The 15745-nt window shown below is 33.2% G+C and overlaps 2 protein-coding genes across 4 annotated transcripts in view; one reads left to right on the top strand and one right to left on the bottom strand.

Annotated features, from left to right (window-relative positions):
- LOC129005159 (sperm flagellar protein 1-like) overlaps positions 1-15745 on the top strand; it is a 35575-nt gene that overhangs the window by 12332 nt on the left and 7498 nt on the right. For 2 of the 3 annotated variants that reach the window (XM_054434145.1, XM_054434086.1), the window contains exon 3: positions 9192-9307. In XM_054434145.1, coding sequence (XP_054290120.1) covers positions 9192-9307 — 116 coding nt within the window. Of the gene's footprint in view, positions 1-5704; positions 5849-9191; positions 9308-15745 lie in introns of those variants that run through there. The other variant, XM_054434016.1, reaches the window with a different exon arrangement.
- LOC129005350 (uncharacterized) overlaps positions 3010-15745 on the bottom strand; it is a 73047-nt gene continuing 60311 nt past the window's right edge. The window contains exon 2 of the mRNA XM_054434248.1: positions 3010-3356. Within this exon, the coding sequence (XP_054290223.1) occupies positions 3010-3351 (342 nt within the window). The 5' untranslated portion in view covers positions 3352-3356. The remainder of the gene's footprint in view (positions 3357-15745) is intronic.

Here is a 15745-nt window from a genome sequence, read left to right as displayed (position 1 = left end):
TGCCTGTATAACTATTCTAAAATTTAATTTGGCTCACAATGACAGGGTAAAATATGTATTATTACTGGGAGAAATGTAGATGCATTTCCAGAAAAAATAAAGATGGAAATTACATATATTGTTTCATATTTATTATTTATTACTCACAGTTTGTTAACCACGAACAATAGAAAAATACCCGTATGGATCACATAAACATAAACAAATGACCATAAATAGCATTAATTAACGTATGGGTTTGTTTACTTTCGGGCCAAAAACGTCATTTGTGTATGTTTATGGTCCATACCGGGTCTTTTCTAGTATTCGAGGTATTAACTGTATTAATCATTTGAGGTTAAATCATTACCACACCCAACAACTTGAAATTGAGGCACTTGAGGTAAAGTCAAGTTTATTGTGATTATATAAAATTTTATTACTATCAAAGATATATCTGTGATACAAATTTATATCAAGTTAAAATTAATGTTACAAGAAAATTGAAATAAGAAATATTTTAATGGTAATATTAAATTTATTGACACAGCTGCACAGCTTTGTTCGAATTATAACTTAACCTTACTTGTAGAAATAAAAAAAATGTTACATCTCTGTGTTGTACCTTTATTACACTCCACATTCCCAAAAACTGTATTCATGTAAGTTCATTAATACCTTATTGTTAATTATAAAAGGTCTATTACATGAATGAACATTTATTTAAGTGTACTTAACATTTCAAAATGTGTCTTTTTGCTTGACCTTTTACAATTTTCAACATTTACAAACATTATTATTATACATTAATAATACTTTATTCTGAAATGGCAACCATAATAATGTAGGTATTTTATTAATGGAAGTATTCCTGTGGTTGAGTTTATGTTAATTGTGTAAGTATCAGAAACCTTCAGGTTTGTTTACTATACTGTGCTCACAAAATTTAGGTGGTTTTAGCAAGAGAAATCCATCCCCTCCACTTGATTCTATGTTTAAATATATAGCTCAACTGCTTACATTTTTCAGTCAGCTCCAGCAACAAATAAATTAAACAAAAGAAGTAGTGGGGGGACTTCCTCTCAACCCACCTAAATTTTGTGAACAGACTTATAGGTGGGAAGGTGGCTCTGACCAAGGCCCCACTAGAAAAACAGGCCATGCTGCAGTGCGGGCAGCGCAACACTACGTCACAGTGGTGGATACTTGAACTAAAATCTTACCGTTAAAATCTGACAAACAGCCAGCTTATTTACCTAAAACAAATGGGATATTGCAGTGAATCTACCAACAAATCTATCCACTTGTGTGACGTCATGGATCCTGCAGCATGGCCTGTTTTTCTAGTGGGGCCTTGCTCTGACACCGAGTTCAGATCAGTAACAACAGGTGTGTAGGTTTATCTAATATATAAAATTCTCGTGTCACAGTGTTTGTCTGCAAACTCCTCCGGAACGACTTCACCGATCGTTATGAAATTTGGTGTGTAAATTCTGTAGGTATGCGAATCGGACGTAAACTATTTCCCGTTTCGAAATTCTTAAAAGGGCTCCGCCCCAGTGGCTCTGGAGTTTCCCATGTTAACCTTATGAGAAATGGAATTAATGAATCTTAACAGCTGTTTCAATTAAACAAGTTGGTTCTGTTCTATGATGTTCAATAGCATTAAAGTTACAAGGATTACCAACAGGGTGCAGCACTATTATTTCTTTTACATTTATGACAACAGCTAATTTGCATCCAAAAGGTGAGTGAGCGTAGCGAACGAGCTCCAACCCAAAGGTGAGTGAGCGTAGCAAACGAACCTCAACCTGGAGGCGAGTTAGCGTAGCGAACGAGCTAACCTGAAGGCAAGTGAGCGCAGCGAACGAGCTCCAACCTAAAGGTGAGTGAGCGTAGCGAACGAACTTCAACCAGGACGTGATTGAGCGATGCGAACGAGATCATCTTGAAAATTAAACGTAACGGTACTTTCTTTCCATCGGTCTGTCTTAGGGGAAACCTATAACTTAGGCGATACGAAGTTCGCCGGGTCAGCTAGTTTACTTGTTTAAATATGGGTATTAAAATGTCTCTTGTACAACAGAAATGTGGAAACAATCCAAATATTACTTTTGTTAAAATATTAGGTTCTGGCTAATAAAAGAGTTCAGCTCAAACGTAGAAGCTCAAACACTGCATGGATTATGAACAAGCTGTAAAATTACCTTCTTTTGCATAATTTTGGCATTAAAACCTAGCAAAAGTCTCAGACAAAAAAAATATTAACATTATTCTGACACTTTTGCTAGATATTAAGACCGGCAGACAGAGAGATAGATGGATTCATGAGAACAAACCCATGCTGGCAGACAGATTTTTTTTGTAACACACAGCCACAGGAGTCGGCAAGCAGGCGATCCCTTCCCTCCTTCACCTTGTGCTTTCACTACTTCGGTGCTGTGAAATGGTGTGTGACAACCTAGTGTTGTGAAGCCATGATTAAAAAAAATGATGCAATAACTTACCAAAGAAACTATACCACATGTGGGACAGGATGAGAATCCCTCACAAGTAAATTTAAACAAACCAGAGAGCACCTAGTGGCAGTGCGAAGAAGTAACAATTCCAAAAAATCTGTCCACAAACTCTAGCAAGCTGACAGATTCCTGCGTGCGTTGCTACATTTGACAACATGGGGAGCAAATTTTAGTCTGTCCATCTGCATGAGTCCATCTGTCTCTGTGTGCGTCAGCCTTTAGTCATATATTTTGGTTTATTGCATCTTTAGAGAAAAGGAAAGTTATGTTTTTTGGGAGTAGGAGAATGTGTGTGCAAGTAGGCCACAGGAACAGAAAAATATTTGCAAAGAAATACACACAAATACATTTTTCCCAATAGAGAAGAATTTATTGTGAAATCAAAATCTTTAAAATAAAGATGCTAAACAACAATATTTCTTCATTTTTTACTACAACCAATTCAAGTGTGACTGCTAACTGTATTTTATTTTTTAGAGCTATGACTACCGGTACCATAATTTCCTAAGTTTCAAAAAATCAACAGGAAAGCTATCATAAGACAAAACAACCCCATCGCTTCTGATAAAGCAAAGCCTAGTATTGCATAGGAAAACAGCTGAGGCTTGAGTGAAGGGTTGCGAGAGTATCCGATGATCAAGGAACCAAACACAACACCGATGCCTACACCAGACCCGGCGACACCAACAGTGGCGATGCCGGCGCCGACCAGCTTAGCTGCAGAGTCTATATCACCATCTGGCGTTGACATATGAAACTGTACACTGCCGACTGGCCACACTCCTCGAGATCTAGGAGGCAGTTTAATGCTCTTGATTGTAGAAGAGAGCAGCACTCTACCAACCGAGTTCATGTTTTCTGCAACACACTACTTTTTCATGTATTCAGGTTCCTTTTCATCTATTTATATAAAAGTTTGATGAAAAAATATACTATAGTTCGGCCGCTTAGAAAGCGACCTCCTCCAGCATTGGTTTAGCATTAGTACGCAGGTCGTTTTCTAAGCGGCCGAACTATAACTACCAAGTCTGAACATAAATCATACACTATACTACTCAGTAAACAGCTGGTTTCTGTACTCTTTTTAGACCGGAAAGTTGTTGTTTACTGAAAGGGACTGGTAAAGTGATTTGGAGTACGGTAAAGTTAGCTGGAGTACAAAATAAATAGTTTTGCAATAGGCTTTAAGCAAAGCTACCTTCCCCTCTCTCGCGCGTAATAGACTCACCCCTGCAACAGGTGCTAATATATTTTGTTAGTTTGTATTACTTCGATTGATGACCACCATTGTGAAAATATTCAAATCAATTTATTACAGAAGATGGATTACTATAGAGAATATTGGGAAATCCCACGTAAGATAAAAGTTAAGTCAAAAGTATTTGGGAGAGCGAGCTGGTCTAGTTGTTAGAGTGTGGGACTTTGGTCCCTGAGGTTCTGGGTTAAAATCGCGCCAAATCACAAGTGGATTTTATCTTGGTGATAATGTCACAAAGGCTTAACATACTCAGGGTCACATTTAGCCTGAAGTAATGTGAAAAAAATCCCGGGCTCTTGTCTAGCGTCCTAGGAAAAAAACATTCAAAAGTATTTAGCTCAAATCGGCTGCCTTTTATATCCAAAAACGGGTGAAAGTAGGTTACAGTATTCCATGTTTTCAAAAAGGCGAAATTATAGAAATATTAATAAAGTTAAACAGTGTGTTTTGTTTGTATGGATGAGTTAAAATTTTATAATTTTTGTTGGTTGTGTGGCAAAACATATCTAACGTGAGTCTGCCGAGTAGGTATTAACAAACAGTACTCACACATGAAATCCCGCGCTCGGCAAGCCTTGCACAGGATAAGTTCTGTATTCAAACGAGTTTGGAAATGAGCATGATCAGATTATGGAAACGGGTGTTCATGGTTAACGTCCGCACTAGTGAGTACTACGACTATCCGCAGTACTAAACTGATAATTAGACCAATTCGTAAATTATAAGGAAAAAATGTGGTTCGGATTCCACTATAAACTGTAGGTCCCTTAGTTGCCATTAGCTGTATGGGCTATTAATTAACAGCTGTGTCAAAGGCAACATGTCGGCCTTAGTCACTAACAAGACTACAAGATCGTGCCACTCATCCTACACTCATCCTTCACTCATATTTGGGTTATTACTATACTATCAATTCTAGCAATTCTATACTATCAGTGCAAGGAAGCCCACCCACTCTTTGCTGGGTGACTGTAGGAAAAAAACTATTTAGTATATTGAAGAGTTATTATGTGCTTAAATGGTTAAAAATAAAAGTCTGAAAAAGCTGTAAATTTATAGTAGTTTATGCAACGGTTGCTTAAAGATAGTGTTAACGAAACAAGTAGAAAATTTAAGGTACAAACCTTGGCAAGTGCCTTAAAAACTTCTAAGAGTGTCGTTAACGCTATTTACGTAAGCTGCGTACACTACTTTACCGACGACAGTGTTTTAATTACCAAAAATCACTACTCATAACTTCCAAGAGAAGTTGTTTTCGTTTAACCTCTCATTGCCACTGACAGGAACGCAACGAAACATTGTACCAAATACTAATTGCACCACCCAACAATTAAATATTGGTCTGAACGGCTGATTAGTTGAAGTTCGAATCATTACAATTTTACTTCTTCTCTCTCAATCCTTGAACCTCATTGGTCCGTTACCCGTGTTGTTATGAGTAAAACAATGCTGTTATGAAAGTAAACAATGCTGTTATGAGAAACTTTTCAATTCTAAGAACTGAACTGAAATAGCTACTTTAAAAAAACGGTCGTACGTAAAAATTTGAATGTTATTCTTATGGAAAATAAGTAAACTGTTGTAGTTTGCTTGTGTATGAACATATTTTTAAAAAGCTAGGAACATTTATTTATTTTATACTGAACATCTGAACATTTTACTAAAGAAACACTTCAACCTTCCCTGTTGCAGCAAATCTATGTAAGTGTTCAACTAATTTTATTTAAATAGGGAATAAATCTAACATTTTTCAGGAGATACTGTATTTTAGTGAAATGGATAATAAGGCGAATGGAAATTTTGCTGAGTCTGCAGGTTTGCTATGGCGGGGTATTTCTCTATATTTTATACCACCATACAATACTACAAAAAATTTTAGAGGTCTATGTTAAAAGAAATATTATATTTTGTGCCATGATACAGCTGTTAAAATAACAAAATAGTTTGTTTTGTTTGTGAAGTTAAAATATTGAACAGTTTAAAATTAATATAATGGAAGTTTTTGATGACGTTGAAAAGTTATACGCATGGATAGATGCAATCCCTCTTTCTAGATGCAAAAGAAATTTAACAAGAGATTTTTCCGATGGAGGTATGAAAGTATATAGAGGAATTATCAAGGATAAGGTTAACTATTTATCATAGATATCTAGTAGAAGGTAAATCAAATCAAATCAAATCAAAATATCTTTATTCGTACAAGACAAGTACATGTTAGTACATCTGAATAGTGACAACTTTAGCTATTTAAATTAACATTTGCTTAATTTATCATATACTCTTCTATGGAATATAATACTTTGCAAACCAAGTAAGTTTTTAGTTTTAGTTTAAATTTGGAACTGTTTATTTGACACTTTAATTCTTTTGGCAATTTTCTGAAATAACTTGCTCCTTTGTAAGACGGCTTCTTTGTGTAAAATTCAAGTCTATGGTGAGTGGGTATGATTTCATTCTTTTTCCGCGTGTTGTAATGGTGTGTTTCTTGTTCTAAAATTGTATCCTTCTTATTGTTTAAAAATATCATAATAGTGTCTAAAATAAACTGACCATAAACTGTTAATAGGCTATGTTTAGCATTTTAAAATGTTCCCTGCATGATGTACCTGGATGTAGGTTTTTTATTATTCTAATCACTTTCTTTTGTTCTTTAAGTATTCTTTAAGGTATTCTTTAAGTATTCTTTAAACATGATACTGTATGTTGTTCACTCATCTACGAGATCTGGGTATGGTAAAACCTGTAATGTGAGCTAAGGATTTCAAAATGATTTAATTTTTACCATTATAAAATAATCACATCAGTTACATGACTACTTTAAATCAAACATGATGATGTCAAAACACACTTAAACTTAAACTTTAAACTCACTGTCACAGTCAAAACTGTCAATTAAAATATTACATTGATAGTTAGTTTTTTAATTCAGTAAAAAAAAAAAACTCACATAGGTCACATGTATAAAACTTTTTTGTGTCTGTAAATAGTAACAGTAGCCTAGGCTGTTTTTAGCTTGGACACATCGACACATCAGTTCCAGATCTTTGTCTGAGCCAATTAAATCCCAATTATCGGAAGTTAATAGAAAAATTTTAAATAAAGTGCAATTCAAAACGACACATTATGTGTTCTAAAGTAAGTTAAACTGTCTTAATACGGAACAAAACGATAACAGAATACATCAATCTATGCGTATTTAACAGGTCTAGAAAACATATAGTGACGTATTTACGTTCAAGTTATGATAGACAATATAAGGTGGCATGTGTTTGAGTCATAGGTACTCATTTGGAAATCTGGTAATCCAAAGTTGAAACCATAAGGATTTGAACAACATAAGTCTACTACTATATAACACCTTAATGTTAGGAATTTCTGTTTTTTTTTTTATAGGTGCTTTATCATCATATATACAGAAAAACACGTTGAATAGAAAGAAAATGTAGGCTAGTTCATTTATAAAAACACATTTTTTGTTATTATAATCTTTTCTCTAAACCCAAAGCTTTTTGAGTTAGTTGCAATTAAGTGCCTAATATCTATTTTTTATTTAATATTCATCAAAAATAGGTAAAAACCGGTTACTTTCAAGGTTTACGACAGTTCATCCCACTCATTTAAAAAGAGTGAACAGTGTACTATCAAAATCTTAACCTTATTTAACCCTGCAGTGGTGACATGATTTTGTGTCTTCAACTGGTGACGGTCCTAGAGACCAACTTTTATAGGTATTTTTTAAATAGACTAAATATTGGAATTGTTTTGAACAAATTTGTGTAATAATACCAAAGTATTAAGAAGATTGTACATGTTAATACAAGTGAAAACACATTTTGAAGTGTAGGAAAAACATGTATTGCATTGCGTGTTGTTTTTTTGTTAATCTTAACTCAGAAAAGAATTTAGCAATTTTAACCTAAATATTAAAAAACTCAATTTCTAATAAAATTTTTTACGATAAAGGGTTAGTCAACTAAATCGTGAAAATAAAAAATCTATTAATTTTTTTTAACGGGTTTAAAAAATTAGGGAAATGGTTATATTAGTTGTTAACATGCAAAATCCTTCTTTTGGTGACATCGGTCTGTGGGCCGGTATATTATTAAATGTTCATAAAATTAGTTGTATAGTAATGTCAAGCAATGAAAAAAGGTTTTCTAAAACGTAATCAATGATATATATTGTAATTTGCCGTTAGTGGAACATACATTTGCCAGAACGCATGATGACGTCAGTGTACCAGACCGAAAATTTAAATATTCAAAACACCCATAGTGATGTCGGGTACCAGACCGCTCACACTTTCGGTGCAGGGGAGAGGGTAAAGGAATCGACCTTACACAGCTTGAGGGTAAACCTCTTTTTGAAGTAATATTGTTCGTGCATTCTGAAGAGAGAGATATTTTTGATCAAATAAAAAAAATTTACTAGCAGCCTACCACTAATATAATTGAGATTGTGTTTATAAACAAAAATGGCTATCCACCGTCACGATTCAAATACTTATACTGTTATTTTAGTAGTTGTTTAGTAATTAAGTGTAGTTATTTCAGAAGTACAGAAGTTGGAACAAATTATTTTAGTACTCAATATAAAACTCCGATCTAGAACCAGGATCAGGAATATTGTATGCATTGAGGTATTCAACCACATTTGTAACACGTATATTAGTCACATTTTCCCCCCTCACTTTTTTCACTTTAAAAAAGTAGTTACATATTAAGATTTTGATAGTATCACTTTATTTAACTGAGTGGGATGGGTAAACCTGGAAAGTAACTGTCAATTCCGACAGGTTTCACCGACTTTTGATAAATAAATAAAAAATAACTAGGCCTATAGGCTACTTAATTGCAAATAACTCAAAAACTGCTGTGTTTAGAGAAACAATGGTAATAACCCAAAATGTGTATTTTTAAATGGGCGACATTTTCCATTTGAAAATTTTTTTCTGCATCTCTAATAATAAAGCAGCTATAACCAAAAATACAGAAATTAGCTGTCATTTTTTAAGATGGGGACTGTTACACAGCTTCAATTTTAGGGGACTTTTAATATGTTCAAAAGGAAGATACATCCAACATTACTGTACGAAATTCCTTGCTTGCTTGCTTGAATTTTTTTTAGGTTTATAAAATTGTTTACTTACTGTACGATAATACAAATATATTCAATTTCTTTAATAGCAGACCCACCACGCGTCTCCTTAAATATTTTCCTAATGAGGAAAACATAAAAACAAATTGTAATAAATCGAACTGAGGATTTGCTGGTTAAGATCAGTTACAAAAACAAGTCAAAAGATAGATTTTCAACCCAACCATTCCCCAATGACGTATAAGGATAAAGTAGTCTAATCCTTTTAGCTTCTAGAAATGTAATGTCGGTAGCAGTAGGAATATCACAGAAGATATGATAACTTGTTGTTATTATAGTTTTAATGGCTGAACTCTGCAAATACCACTTCCCCAAAGTTGTTGATCTTCACAACTACCCTCCAGCAAACAGCCACGCAGCTAAAGTAATCAACTGGCAAACTCTCAACAGGAAGGTACTGTAATGTCTCTCTTGCATGTTCATTATATTATAGTAACTAGTGTTTTATTGGCATTGAAAACAGTACCATAGATGAAGTATTATATTACTTCATCTATGACAGTACTACTAATCAGACTTGTCAGTTTGAACAAAAATAAAAAGTGTACACTATTCAAATTTTGCAAAACATGGATGATTCCAAGCGACAGAGTAGGTAATGTAAAATGTAGAGGAACAAGTTGATTGTATTCTGTACAAAAATATTTAACTTTAATATATAGATGAATTTTTAAATTGGCAAAGCAATAAATTAAAAATTAATTTATAATAAGTTCAAATGTAATTCAATATTATGGACTTTTTGTGTATCAGACGATCCAGAAAACTTGTTAAACATATTTGCTATGCAAACTTATAAAAATAAAATTATTTTTAAGATTACTTGATAATGCCTCATTAAACTCAGAGATACCGTATTTTAAAAATATACATTTTTAATCAGAAATTATATAGAAAAATTGGTAACTAATTATCTATATACATAAAATCCAATGTATGTTTGTTTGTATGTATGTTTGTTTGTTTGTCCTTTATGGACTCCGGAACCGCTCAACAGATTATGATGAAACTTTCAGGCATTCTTAAGCATTATTCAAAGATGGTTTGTTTGAAGTTTGGTGCAGATCCGCCAAAAGGGCTCCGCCCCAGTGGCTCTGGAGTTTCCCATGTTAACCTTATGAGTACTCATATTTATATGGAATTAAAGAATCATTATCATTAACAGCTGGTTCAACTAAACAATTTGATTCTGTGATGTTCAATAGCATTAAAAAGTTAATAGGTTTACCAACAGGGTGCAGCAATATTATTTTTTTTAAATTTATGACAATTGCTAATTTGTAACCAAAAGGTGAGTAAGCGTAGCGAGCGAACTTCAACCTGGAGGCGAGTTAGCGTAGCGAACGAGCTAACCTGAAGGCAAGTGAGCTCAGGGAACGAGCTGCAACCTAAAGGTGAGTGAGCGTAGCGAAGGAACTTTGACCAGGACGTGATTGAGCCATGCGAACCAGCTCATCTTGAAAATGAATGAGCATTTGACATAAAACCACACAGGACAGGACGACGTCTGTCGGGCCAGCTAGTTACTTATAAACTAAATCTATATGTTATAAATTATTTGTTTTTCTTTTCCGAGTTGGTTCTTTTCTGCTTGATCGATTTGCACAATTTTGGTCTTAAATGAAAGGTAAGCACACTCAGATTTACCATCAAACATCATCATTCATTTATCTGATGTAGGCCTATATATCGAGTTATGCATAAAAGCAACTTCCTTGTACATTTCTTATGGGAGTTAAATTTGGTGTTTCTTTTCCGAGTTAGTTTGGGCTCTTCTACCCGAAAGATTTTCATTTTTGTCTTAAATTAAAGGTAAGCACGCATAGACTTGCCATCAAAGCATCATCATTCATTTTATCTACTGTATTACTCTACAAAAAACATACATTTGATTTTTTTTCAAATTCTTACTTAAGTTAAAGATGTATTTCACCAGTTCTCATTACATTATCCATATGTTTTGGTCTAAGAACCTTCAGTGAAATACCAGCTTTCATTTGAGCTATTGATTATTAAGATTGGACATACCTGAAGCACGCTGCTGAATCACGAATCAATAATAATTATAATTATTTTAGGACTTACACTGCAATCGTTGAATAGTAACTCCAAACTCCATTTTATTTTAGCTATTTTATACGCCTCTTTTTTTTTAAATACTCCTAGAAATAAATGCTTTCATTTGAGATAGTTATTGTTTTAATCAGTTAAGTTCAAGAGTTGTAATACTCAATAAAAAAACACAAATTTTATTTTTCAGGATTTGGAATTTAACTTGAGAATACCTATTTACTCAATTATAATTACATTATCCATATGTTTTGATCTAAGAACCTTCAGTGAAAAACCAGCTTTCATTTGAGTAATTGATTATTAAGATCGGACGTACCCCCTACCCAGGAACTGCTGCTGAATCAAAAACAATACAAAATGCTCCAGAAATGGAGTTTTCACTATCGATTGATAGTTGAATGATTTTGCTCGAAACATTAACAGTAACCTATTAAGACAGCATGACAGTATGACAAAATGAATATAGACTTCAAAATAATATATGGTGGTAGTCAATTCTACATAGATGGATGAAAAACTAAAATAGAAATTGTTTGGCAAAGAATGTTGCTATGCTCAGTAAAATATATTGTCACCCAGTAAATGTGTTTACCCACCAGCCAATGTATGGTACGGTAACTTAATTGTGGTGAATTTCTCAATAGCAAATCAGTTGTTTGTTGGGTACTGTGTTAGGTAAGTTGACTTTCATCAGGTCCCTAATTAATGGGTCTGGCTGGATAACGATGTGCTAATCTTGTGTTTACAATTTGATGATTACCAAAAAATGTAGTAAACAGGAAATCAAATTGTTGACGTCACACACTCGATGACACCTGATGTTTGGAATGATGTTAACTAATTTTGGAACAAGCTATTAATCAATAATTTTTCTCTCTTATTTTGGGGGGAATTTTTCAATTTGTGTTTTATTGTTTGATTATAATGTCAGATAATGAGCTATGATTGTGATAAGTAGTTATATTTGCTAGAAATAGTTTTAAATTAAGTTAAAAACAAGAAACAAATAATAAACAACAAAGTGACCTCAACAACAACAACAAACAAACAAACCTCAACATGAGCTGATAGAACTAACCTTGAAATTGTCTTCACTTCACCTAATACATGTAAGGATGATCAATCTATAAGGAGAATGTTCAATCAGCTGGTTAAAGGCACGTATTATCCTTACATATAATACGTGAAGGCGATTTCTACAAAACACTACTCCTCCGTTAATAATGGACGGATTTTTACAAACGACGTGTCAAAATAAAGTATTTTTTGAGTAGACGCCCCCTTTCACCAATTCCTGTAATCAAAATCCTTTTGGGCTTTGTCCCACAGGCCATCAAAGTTGGAGTTTCTCCCATAAGATTAACATGGGGGAATCTAAATTTTTAATTGGAAACTTTGTCCCCTCTAATTTGAGAGAACAGCTGGGCGTAGAAACTTGGTAGAGGTGTCCAAAGAATGGTCTTGGTCTGTAGATGGGTTAGCAAAAGAAAAACTAATCAAAATCCCTTAGGACTCTGCCCCAGAAGCCTTTAAAGATCCCTCCACAGAGTCGTTTACATTTTGGCCATGTGAATAATACTTTTTAATGAAACAGCTGTTCATTTTTAAATTGTATTTCAAACAACACACATTTATTGGGAGTTACTGAATTCTACCAAATAAGTATTTGCAATGTTATTTTTTTATTTTAAAACTGATTTTCTTCTTTATCATGCCATGTTTTGCAATATAACGTTCCATTACGAAATCAGTGGAAAATCCTTTTATCACAGCAATTCTTAAATTATTTCTTATTGAACTATCTTATATCTATTGTACGGGTTGGTGTCTGCCTTTTTCACCACTTTTGCCTACATTTTATCATATTATTCTACACACATCAAATATTTATGTAGAAATATCTGCTCTTATCGTGTCTAATAAAATCCAAACAGAAACTTTGTCTAAAATGGTACCCATCTTGACAAATTATTTGCACCTACCTATATTATGGACTTTGGCGGTTTGGTAACGGTTTGATAACATTATTGAAAATAACACGACATTTTGGCTGTAAAAGATGGTACAAAGAGAAAATACTATTTAAGCAGCTACAGTCATGACAGAAAGGTCATAATCCTTTTAAACTAGATCACATAATCCTTTATAAGATACGTTGATTAACAATATGTAAACGTCAATATATACGTAAAATCCAATTTACGGTATTTTTGCTTTTTGGAAATGTCCCATTGCTATATTATTTGTTGCCTATGAAGCCGCACTCTGTCCATATAAACGAGGAGGCCCCTAACAGTACAAGAATAAAAGCCAACTTCACTTCAAGTATTCCTCTACACCTAACATTCCGTCGAGAGATTATATTGACAACTTTATGTTATTATAGAAGGCTGTTTTGATAAGGCTGAAACAACTAACTGACATCCCCCATGTCAAGGAATTCCAGCTTTAACAGTAACCCCACAATCAATAATTTCTCAAAACTATGCTAGAGGGTTCATTCATTGGCACAGAAGTACGATATGAACTGACGCGACGTGACGAAGGAAAAAACAAACTTACGCTGTAACGGATATACCTCCCTTTGAAGTTAGAATATGTCTTCCCAAAAAAATATTTTCTTTTTAAATAAAATCATATTACACTGATGAAATCACGAAAGTGTTTAACTACAAAAGATCCATCAATACGATTTTAATACTATTTAAACGTTCTTCCAAAGGAAGATATACCATATAACATACTAATAATAATACCGATGACGTACGGTATGGGGAATATTTTATTCATTGAATGATGAACCAAATTTGGCAACTAACGCTATTAATATCATTATTGTTTTAACACTTATTACTCTTTAAACAATGCTAAATGTTCAAAATATGTATATTTCACCCAATTTATCGCAGTTAGGTGAATTAACGTAAGCCTTGAAAGTAACCGTCGATTTCGACGGGTTTCCCCTAGTCCTGTATATTAATAGGAAAGCATTTTTCTTTGAAACCTTTTTTCTCAGCTCGTGCGTATCGCAGGGAAATTTACTCATACTGTTAGAAAGATATTTTCCTGTAGATGTGCAGAATCAGAAGAATATATGTTATAACAGAAAAAATACATGTTATGCTCTCATATAGCATAGGCCATAGGTGTTCCATCTTTTATTAGTATGAAATAAAATATTATTCACTTTGTACAAAGAAATTTTGTTTATTCATCTTCTTTAGAGAGGATAAAATCCAAACAATAATTATAGATTTTCTCATTTCTATTCCAGATTAATTGTATCAAAAACATAGGTATAGGTATCAACAAATCACTTGTAAAATTATTACAAAAAACAACAGGTAGCCTATTGAAAACACCTTAGTTATATTTTGACATAGCAATAATATTTTAAGAGCAACTATTAATTTACTAAACTTATGAATCTATTGAAAGACAATATACACACCTGATCACTTTATACAGAGTAAAATTTAAAAATAACTTGGAATAATGTTGTAATAGCAAATATTCATTATAAGCAGATTGACACGGGGAAATCTTATTGATCTTGACTGGAAATGATGCAATATTTAACACATGAAAATCAGGGATTCCGCTATAGCCCTTGCCAACAGTGCAGAATAAATATTTTCAGAGAAAGTTGTAAAGGTCTGGACCCTGATTGTTGCTTTTTGCTTTAAAGGGTCTACCTATAATATGTTATAAATCATTATATTTCTATCTCATAACATTGACAGAGTTTTACTTTTAGGCTAATTGACAGGACCGAAACTGTATACAATCTGATAATCTGTATTGCCAAATACTACATAAATCCATGCCTATTTGAGATACCGGTATACAATACTTTGCAGAAAAAAGTTACAAATTTAATAAGAACCATTCAGTATGTATCAACACAATTCACAAACTAGTGTTGGGCTTTCTCGTTTTACCTAAGCAATAACCAGAACCTTTCTAGCAAAATATGTTCTGTTCAATAAACATTGTTGGTGTATTTTAGCGAATTTCCCATATTATAGGGAATAAGCTAATACCGTAGTACTCATGATAAGACGTGGAACCGGGACCGATTTACTTTTTTGTTTTGGGGTCCCTAGAGGTAAAACCACCATCCGCGTTCAAATGCATATATATGGGTCCGTTCACAATAACTCGAGCAAAAATGATCCAATTTTGATGAAATTTGGTATAAATGTGTAAACCTACATTTCAAATGAGTTATTTGTGAACCAGCATGATCTGACTATGGGAACTTTGACCCTAAAACATAACGTTTTGCAATTTCTTTTAAAACCATTTTGTTGAGCTTAAAATAAAAATAATTTAGTACATGTTGAAGTGTTATCATGCGACTAATGGTTACAAAAAAAAATTACAAAAATTTGAATTGTAAAAATTCCCATGTTATTTTTATGGAGAATAAACTTTTGTAGTTTGCCTCTTTATGAACATATATTTTGATCAAATTTGGATAATACATTTATTTAATACTTAACTATTAACATTTCACAAAAACACTTTATACTCTCCCTGTTGCAGCAAACCTAAAAGTACTTTTTAAACTAACGCTACGTAGATAGGGAATAAATGAGATATTTTATTGTAAATCCAATCAGGCAAATGGAAATTTGCTAATCTGCAGGATTGCTGCGGCTGGGGTATTTTAAATTTATTTTGTTATTTACTTTGTTATTTCAATAAACTTTACTGGTACATGCACCAGAGTACATGAAAATCATCTACTTTTAGC

This window comes from Macrosteles quadrilineatus, unplaced genomic scaffold (assembly GCF_028750875.1).
Source record: "Macrosteles quadrilineatus isolate MER2022 unplaced genomic scaffold, UCM_ALF_1.0 Scaffold_1__1_contigs__length_201487025, whole genome shotgun sequence".
Lineage (NCBI taxonomy): Eukaryota > Metazoa > Arthropoda > Insecta > Hemiptera > Cicadellidae > Macrosteles > Macrosteles quadrilineatus.
Note: the sequence above shows the minus strand (reverse complement) of the source record. Positions and strands in the feature narration are given on the sequence as shown.